The sequence below is a fragment of the Tupaia chinensis genome, unplaced genomic scaffold (assembly GCF_000334495.1).
Source record: "Tupaia chinensis unplaced genomic scaffold, TupChi_1.0 Scaffold000216_1, whole genome shotgun sequence".
Taxonomy (NCBI): Eukaryota; Metazoa; Chordata; class Mammalia; order Scandentia; family Tupaiidae; genus Tupaia; species Tupaia belangeri.
In genome coordinates, this window is record NW_006159691.1 from 1,502,909 (window position 1) to 1,511,939 (window position 9,031).

Sequence of the window (9,031 nt, forward strand, 5' to 3'; positions counted from 1 at the left end):
AGATGTTCTTTTTTTGCCCTCCTTTTCAGAGAGAGGGTTTCACTATAGGATGCATGTGCTCACTTGAGAGACAGAGAGACAAAAAGCGAGAAATCACCTCCCAGAGGGGACAGCCATGCTGCAATCCCCTCTCCTCCATTCTCCTCTCAGGATCCTGGGAATGCATGCACCTGCGTCCGGTGTGAGTTTCAAGCCACTGAGTCCAGAACTTGAACCGTGGTTAACTATATGGGAGTCCAGTGATGCAACCACTTCGCCATCTGCTCGTTCCGGAAAAAAAGGATATCAACGAAAAGGGGGTTGAAGTGATTGAACCTGGCATTTCTTCCGCTTTCCCATCTGCTCCACAGGATCTGGGAACCTTAACAGAATCTGTTAACCTTAACAGGTTAACATTTCCCCATCTGAAAGTCTGATGTGATTTTTTTTTTTTTTTGGAGAGGTTTTCGCTATAGGGCGCATGTGCTCGCCAGACAGACAGAGAGAGACAGAGAGACAGAAAGCGAGAAATCACCTCCCAGGGAGGATGGCCACGCCACAATCCCTTCTCCTCCATTCTCCTCTCAGGATCTTGGGCACGCACACACACGCGCCCAGCGTGAGTTTTAAGCCATCAGGTCCGGGACGCGAACAGTGGTCAACTACATGGGAGTCCAGCAACATAGCCATTATGCTAACTGCTGGTCCCAGTCTGATGTGATTTTTAAAACTGGAGGCTTCAGGGCTGGCAGGTGATGTGATGGTTAAGGGCGCTGGACTCCCACATGGCCAACCACGGTTCAAACCCTGGACCTGGCAGCTTGCCTTCTCTCTATCTTTGTATCCTTCTTTGGTCAAATTAAAATAAATAAATAAAGTTCAGTAAAATAATTCTTAGAAAAAAAAAACAAAAACAACTGGAGGCTTCATGAACTTTTCTGTCCTTGACTATAAAATGTCAATCACCAGGCCCCCCTTTCACACTGTCCCTGAGGGGTTCCCACTGCTTACTTTCAATTTGGACAAGTACATCTATTTATCCTTATTCTTTGTTTTTTACCTTAAAAATAGTACACGGATCAGATTCTTCAGGACTAACTAGTAGTAAGGAGAATACCTTGTCTCTCCAGCAGTGGCGCCATTGATACTCAGTGTTTTCTGCATGTCCTACTGTGAAAACAGAAACAGACTCTGCTGCGTATCATCCAGTTGTTCAAATTTATTTCTGTTGTTTCAATACACTGACAAAACACACCACATTTTGTTTGTAACTTCTCCCTCAAGAATCACCTTAGCTTAACCCAGAAGGTTCTCATAAAGAACACATGAGACATGTGCACACAGACACACACACACACACACACACACACACACACACACACGGAAGTACAAAAAAATAACCCTACCAAAGTGCATGGGAATGAAAGTGCAACAATGTTTTTTTTTTCCAACTCTGGGGTCATTCTCTCTGCTTCAAGAAGTCAACAGAAAGGTCTCCCCTGCCCTGGGCCAGGGCTGGGCAGCGACTGGGTGAGGCTGCCAGGACCAAGGTGTAAGTGGTGCCTGCTATGGAGAGGAGGGCACCAGGCACCGGGCACCACTGCCAACTCCCGCCCCCACGGCGCTCCCAGGTCAAGGTGCAATGATCTCATTTGGGGACAGAGTAGGAGCGAAGGGGCAGTGGGAAGGGGGGGGCAGGGCAGAAGGCCGATTTCTTCTCACGTTTTTATGATTTGGTTTCTTTCCAAAGAGTCTGACGTTAGTGCAGAAAGTACTGGGGCCTAGAGTTCGGAGGCCCAGAGGCCCTTTCCTCCAAGCCCTTGGTTCATCTTGCCTTCACAGCAAGCATTAGGTGACCGGCATCGCCGCAGGGTAAAGGCCAGCCCAGCCCCTCTCCTGAGAGGCCATGGGAGTCCTGGCACCCACTGTGAGTCCTGACTGTCTTCTCTTCACACCAGTCAGGGAGCAGCTCTCGTTTTGCAGAGAAGACCAGGGATGAGTTGCTGAAGAGTTTTGCTGCCTTCCAGGCAACGAAGATGAAAGAGAAGCTTCCATCTGCTCCTCTGTACCCTTGGCCAAGGAGGCACCAATGTCACCTCGGTAAGCCCGACTCACAGCCTGTGGCAGGCCCTGCCTGTTTCCTCCCAGGAAGGTCATACTCAGAGCTGCCTTTGAAGGTGACTCCCTACGGAGCTGTGCAGGAAACCAACAGCACTCTGGGTTTCCCAAGTCTAAGGAAACAATAAAGCTTCATGTGTTAACAATAATAGCCCTTGACATTTTCCCAACATGGAGCCTCACATCTGCACTGTTGCATAAGTTTCTGAGCGCTACACTCACACGTGCACTAACACACACATACACACCTGGCTTACAAATGACAGATGGAGCCTGGAGAAGGACTCTGGGCCGGGCCTTATTAATGGCTCCTCACCACCAGGTGGGTGAGGGGCTCTGGCCCTTCCCACCCAGGCAGGGAGGCAGGTCTGGCAGTGGCTCAGTGGAGGCTAGGCTCCCACTTGAGTGAGATCTTAGAGCCTCAGCAAGGACTTAGCTGGCAGTGAGTGGTAGGAAGGGCTTGAGGGACCCATGAAATTCAAGATCAGAAAGTCTTCCTTCCCAACTTCCAACTTAGAGTGGTCTTGGAAGGCTCCGAAGAGCACATGATAAACATGTAAGGGACAGAGAGAATGTAGTGTCACAGGGTGAGTTGCTCGACAGGGTAGCCTGGCAGGTACAAGGCCCTACCATAGGCAATACCTTGTTTGAGAGCCCTGGCTGCAGAGGTGCCGTGCCCAGCTTTGGTGGCCACCATACTTGCTGGATCTGCCCCTCTAGCCAAAGACCCGAGATTGTCTGAAAAACCAAGGGTTGGTCTCCTGGCCTAGCCCACCTACCAGGCCAGGTTTGCTCCTCCTTGGGCCCAATACAGGAAGAGTGTGTGGGGAGCCTCAGCCTCTGCTCACGTACAAAGGCTGACCACCGGCTCATCCTTCTGGAGCTAGGACTTGATGTGGAACACCGAAATGCCAAGTGGCTTAGAACTGGACGTGTTTGAGAAGCTATCTTAGTTCAGAATCCTCAACTTCTGGGTAAAAGGGGGACTCCCACAGTGGGTCCTATGGCATATCTCTGAGGCACACACGTCTAACAGGGAGAGCCAGTAGGCTGGTTGAGCACAGCTGGGGACACTGCTCATAAAACCAGGCTGCAGGAGGAGAACAGCCAAGCCAGTGACAGAAGAGAAGGGCCCTCACAAATAATTATGTCTGTGGCAGGGTCACTTCTTGGCAGGAGGAAAGGAGCCAAGGAACGTACACAGAGACACCAAAAAAGGAAAGGGGACTGGAGGACTCCTGTTCTCCCGAGCTGCCAAGAAAAAGACCCTTCAGTGATTACACAAGTTGGCTAAAGATGCTGGGTGGCCAATGGCAGGGCACGGCCAACACATTCCTCTCCAGTGTGCCTGGCAGCAAGTGAGCCCCAGGGCAAGGGCCAGGACTCCAGGACTCCTCTGCTCCACCACCTGCTAGGAAGGACCAGCCCTGGTCAGACACAGAGGGTAGGGGCATGAGCGGGGGATGAGGAGCTCAAGTCAAGAAGGAGCCTCAGCTGGAAAGGAAAGCCCAGCAAGGACAGAGGGGGACCAGGCCAAGAGCCAGTCACTTTAAGGTGTCATCGGCGTTTTTGAACATGAGGATGGCATTATAGATCTTCAAGGCTGGGCCCAGCTTGACGCTCATGATCTTCACAATGTCCGCCTGTGTCAGCAAAAGGAAGGCCTCGCCGTCAATCATCTGAGGGGTGGGGAGAGGCGGAGAGCGGAGAGGGTGGAAGGGCAGTGGGGAAAGGTGAAGGAGAGGTGGGGATCCACATGGGGAGTGGGAGGGGAGAGAGAAACGGGAGTGAAGGAGGTGTTGGGTGAAGGGAAGGAGGAAGGGGTGGGCAAGAGGAAGGGCAAGGAGAAATAAGAAGGGAGAGAGAGGAAAAAAGGAAGACAGCAATGGGGACAGAGAAGGAAAGAGACAGCCACTGGTTTCCCCGTGCTCTCACACGAATTCTCTTTCTGATGAACTGAGTTGCAGTGTTTGCCCTTGTAAAACGTCTTTCGAGTCTTCATGGGTAGTGGATTAAAAAAACCATGCTGGGCCAGCAGGTGGTGTGGAGGTTAAGGTGCTGGATCCCACATGGCCGACTACATGGTTTGAGTCTCAGACCCTGCGGCCTGGAAATCATGCCAGGCCTGGGTACATGTGTGCTCAAAAATCCCAAGAGGAGAATGGGTGGGAAGGTATTGCAGCCTGGTCAGCCCCCCTTGAGGTGATTTCTCATTCCTCCTCCTCCGGGCCCCCTACCCCCCTCACCCCCACGGGTGTGCATGCCCTAGAGCAAAAAACTAAAACAAACTAAAAACCCTGCTGTTGTTCCCCACATAAACCCACTCGCCAACCTCAGCACTGCTGGTAGCGAGACCAAGCAGCCGTGTGCACTCAATGTGACACAGGGTGACGTACAAGGGCTGTCTATGAGCTAGTCAACATTTTCCTGAAAACAGAGAGAGAAAAATTGAACCTGAACCCAACTAAGCCTGTGACTCTAACTTCAGCTTATAAGAAATGTAGGGACAGAGGAACGAATTAAGTGACACCACATAGAAGCATGGAGGAGGGTACATTCTACAAGACTTTTAACATGTCATGAAAGGGGCCAGCTTCATGGTGTGGTAGTTAAAGCAGCCAGATACCACACAGCTGGCCACAAGGTTTGAGTTCTGGACCCATCAGCTTGAGAAACATGCCCAGTGCGTGTGTGTGTGTGTGTGTGTGTGTGTGCACCCAAGAGCCCAAAATCCCAAAACGAGGGGAGATAGAAAAGATTGCAGCATCAGGGCCAGCAGGTGGCTTGGTGGTTAAGGGTACTGCACTCCCACATGGCCGACCATGGTTAGAATCCCGGACATGGTGGCTTGCTTACTTACTTTCTCTCTCTCTCTCTCTGTCCCTCTCTGATCAAATTGAAATAAATAAAGTTAAATAAAATAATTAAAAAAAAAGATTGCAGCATGACCATTCCTCATGGGGAGGCTTCTCTCCTTTTCTGTCTGTTCCTCCCTGGTGAGCAAATGTGCCTTTTAGGGGAAAAAAAAAAAAAAAAAAAAGAGGCATGAAAAGGACAGGGGTTATTGTAGCATAGGAGATGTTTAAGAGACATAAAAACCAAAATCAATTATCTCAGATCCTGGCTCAAAACCAACAAAGAATACTCTGAGACGTGAGACAACAGGGACGTGTAAAACAGACTGGGTATTTGTTAGGTGACATAAAGGAGTCACTGTCAGTTTGTTGGATGGAATAACAATATTTGGGTTCTATAGAGAAAGTACTTTAGATGCAAGCTGAAGGACTCAGGGACCAAACATCATAAAAAACACCTATAACTCACTTAAAATGACTTCCTCTAAAAACAAGCGAAGTGAAGATGGAAAATGCTGACATTTGTTCATTCTAGGGGACAGCTATATGGGTGGGGTCGGGGAGTAAAGTTGTGGAGGAGAGAATGAGATGAACAGAGCTGGGGAGCAGGCTCTGGGGGCCTAGAAAAGGAAAAGACCAGCCAAGGACCTCAGTTTTGAGAAGATATTTCCCTCCTATGCTCAATCCTGAAGAATCACAGCAAATAAAACACTTGCATGTTATTTCTGGTGTCTAGGCACTGCTCTTAAGCACTTGTCATATGTTAACTCGTTTAATTCACACAATAACTCTATGGAGCAATACCAGTATTTCCCCTACTCTCTAGATGAGGAAACTGAGGCAGAGAGGCTAAGGAACTTGCCCAAGATAGGCCTAGCTTGTAAGTGCTGGCCTGTGGTCTGTGCTTTTAACCACTGTGAGTACAGGGAGGGGTCCTGTGTACAGAATTCATGCGGCTCAGTGGGTGATGCCCCCAAGCCTGGCACTGCCCCCTGTTCCACATGAACGCTCATGACACGAGCTCCTGACTGAACTGTAGGCCCTTCCCCACTCATTGGATGCCTTCTGTCCTGGACCTCTGATCCCTCTGCCGCCTCCTACCCAGCAGGCCTTCCCACCGTCAGAGTAATGAGCCCAAGTGCTTCTCCCGACATTCAGAGCTGCCCTCTCCTTCCACCTTCCTGGAGCTCACACAGCTCGACAAACTCACTGAGATGTATGCGTGTGCTCATTTGTCTTCCAGGAGCACCAGGGGCAGCCCACCTGAAGTCCCGGAAGAGTGAAGAAAAGGATCTCTGAGACTGGTGGGCAGGACTGACTCTCAGAGAGGCTGCCAACCTTAAGGTTAAATGAGTCGGAGGGCAATGAACCCCACACATCTGTCCCCCAGTAGCTCTGAGAAAACAAGTCACCTGGTCTTTCACTATCTACTAACAAAAGAAGCGCTGAAAACTGCCATTTCTGAGGCCTAAAAACACTCCCCCCAAAAAAGAAAGAAAAGCCTAAGAGCCAGAAAGTTCAAAAGAAATGATTTGCTTTATGTTTCCTTTCAGACACATTAAAATGACCACCTCAAATGAAAAGGGGCCTCCCAACCTAACGTGGTGTCTGGAGAATAACTACAGACCCGCCTGTGCTCAGAGAAACTGCCATTCCTGTCTCTCCGGTGCTTCCTTGGTCAGGAGAAGGCCTGAGATGTTGAGAGGGGATCTGAGAAGGGACCTGTCAGCCTAGTGGCCATCCTGGAGGCAACTCCTCTGGACACTAGGAGTCCTCTTTGCTGATCCTGGGCAGAGATGTCTGTGCAGAAATGCCAAGATCCAGAGAGGGGTGCTGGTCAGGTTCTGAGCTCCCTCTGGGTGGTCCCATGGAATGAGAGCATCTGGTCAGGAAGAGCTGAGGCCACCTCCCATGAGCGACCTTGGTATTTCAGAGTTGAGAATATGAAAAGAAACCTCAGAGAGTTCAGTATCGATTCTATGGGAGTTCATTTATCATCACTCAGGGAGCCCACTGGTATAGTTCCTTGTGTCATCTGAGATTCTTACCCACAGTGATTACCAAGGCCCAGCTTCCAGATTCTTCAAAGCAAGACTGGACTTCATGGTCTGGTGGTTTAAGACTACTCCAGAAGACAATGGAATGATCTCAGAAGGTGTAAGATGTTGTTGGGACCAGCAGTTAGCGTAATGGCTATGTCGCTGGACTCCCACATAGTTGACCGCGGTTCGCGTCCTGGACCCGGTGGCTTAAAACTCACGCTGGGCACGTGTGCGTGCGTGCCCAAGATCCCGAGAGGAGAATGGAGGAGAAGGGATTGCGGCGTGGCCATCCCCCCTGGGGGGTGATTTCTCACTTTCTGTCTCTCTGTCTCTCTCTGTCTGCATGGCGAGTGCACATGCCCTATGGCAAAAAACTCACACACACACAAAAAAAGAAGGTGTAAGATGTTGTACGTGTCTTGGTGTGTATGGGGAGTTTTGAGTCATAAGAGCATGAAAAAGGTCTAGTTTTTGGGACCAGCAGATGGTGTAATGGTTATGTCACTGGACTCCCACGTAGTTGACCATAATTCAAGTTCTGGACCTGGTGGCTTAAAACACATTGGGCATGTGTGCATGCATGCCCCAAATCCCAAGAGGCAAATGAAGGAGAAGGGATTGCAATGTGGCCATAACCCTGGGGGCTGATTTCTAGCTTTCTGTCTCTCTCTCTGGTGAGCTCATGTGCCCTATAGCAAAAATCTCTCTCTCAAAAAAGTAAAAGGTCTAGTTCTGACATTGAAGGTAGAGGAAATCAATAGAAAAAAGGATAAAAGGGGCCAAATGTAACCATCCACCCTAAGCAGCAGCCTGCATTGCTATGGATGGGACCAGGAGATTTCCCCAAACCAAGGTAACCAGGGTAGACTCCGAGAGAGCCACGTGTGGGATGATTGACACAGGCCAAGCTAAAATCAAATCATTCTGTCACAGTCTGATTGAGGAAGGCTGGCTCTGAGGAACAGCAGTAAAGCACTGCTCAAGAGAAGCTGAATCCTGGGACCAGCAGTTAGCATAATGGCTATGTCACTGGACTCCCATGTATAGTTGACTGCGGTTCGAGTCCCGGACCCAGTGGCTTAAACTCATGTCGGGTGTATGTGCCTGCATGCCCAAGATCCTGAGAGGAGAATGGAGGAGAAGGGATTGTAGTGTGGCCATCCCCCCAGGGGGTGATTTCTCGCATTCTGTCGCGTTCGGTGCCTCTGTCTCTGTCTTTCTGGCAAGCGCATGTGCCCTATAAAAAAAAAAAAAAAAAAAATGAGAGAGAGAGAGAGAGAGAAGCTGAATCCCACTTGGCAACCATGTGTGCAGTCTATGGCCTGGTCAGCCAGCCCAAGGCACGACGGGCACGGAAGCGAATGTCCAGGATCGGATGGGCTGGAGGACTGGGGGAAGGGGACCATGGTGTGATCAGACCCTGTGGATGCTCATCTCATTTTGTCTCTCTCTTGCACACACCCGTGTGCACATACTCTATCATGAATATAAGAGAACAAAAATCTTACAGAGGAGATTTCTATGCTGTCACAGGAGAAAGGTGTGGTGAACCAGAAGCCCAAGAAAAAGGACATGTGGTGAGCAGGAAGTTGAACAGGAGGGTGTCATTTACCTAGTTGAACCATCAGCAGAGTCCAAACGACCCTCTCTGTCCACCCTGTCCCCTAAGCTCCCACTGCACCCCCTGACACCTTGTTCAAGGCCCTTCCCACACTCTGCCAGAAGCAGAATTTTAAAATTCTGTCATCCTGAGGCCAGCAGGTGGCATGGTGGTTAGGGCGCTGGACTCTCACATGGCTGACCACAGTTCAAGTTCCAGTTCTGGTAGCTTGCTTTCTCACTTCCCTTCTCTTTTTCTCTGATAACTCAAGCAAGTTAAAATAATAACTTTTATCCATTTGCTTATCTATTTTAATTTGACCAGAGAGAGAGTGAGTGTGAGAGTGAGACAGAGACACAGAGACAGAGACAGAGAGAGAGAGAAAGAGAGAGAGAGAGAAAGTGAGAAAGCAAGCTGCCAGGTCTGAGACTCAAACC

At 49.8% G+C, this 9,031-nt stretch overlaps 1 protein-coding gene across 1 annotated transcript in view; it reads right to left on the reverse strand.

Moving 5' to 3' along the window:
• Positions 1-2,068: 2,068 nt before the first annotated feature.
• L3MBTL1 (L3MBTL histone methyl-lysine binding protein 1) overlaps positions 2,069-9,031 on the reverse strand; it is a 45,847-nt gene continuing 38,884 nt past the window's right edge. The window contains exon 22 of the mRNA XM_006147585.2: positions 2,069-3,776. Coding sequence (XP_006147647.1) covers positions 3,642-3,776 — 135 coding nt within the window. The 3' untranslated portion in view covers positions 2,069-3,641. The remainder of the gene's footprint in view (positions 3,777-9,031) is intronic.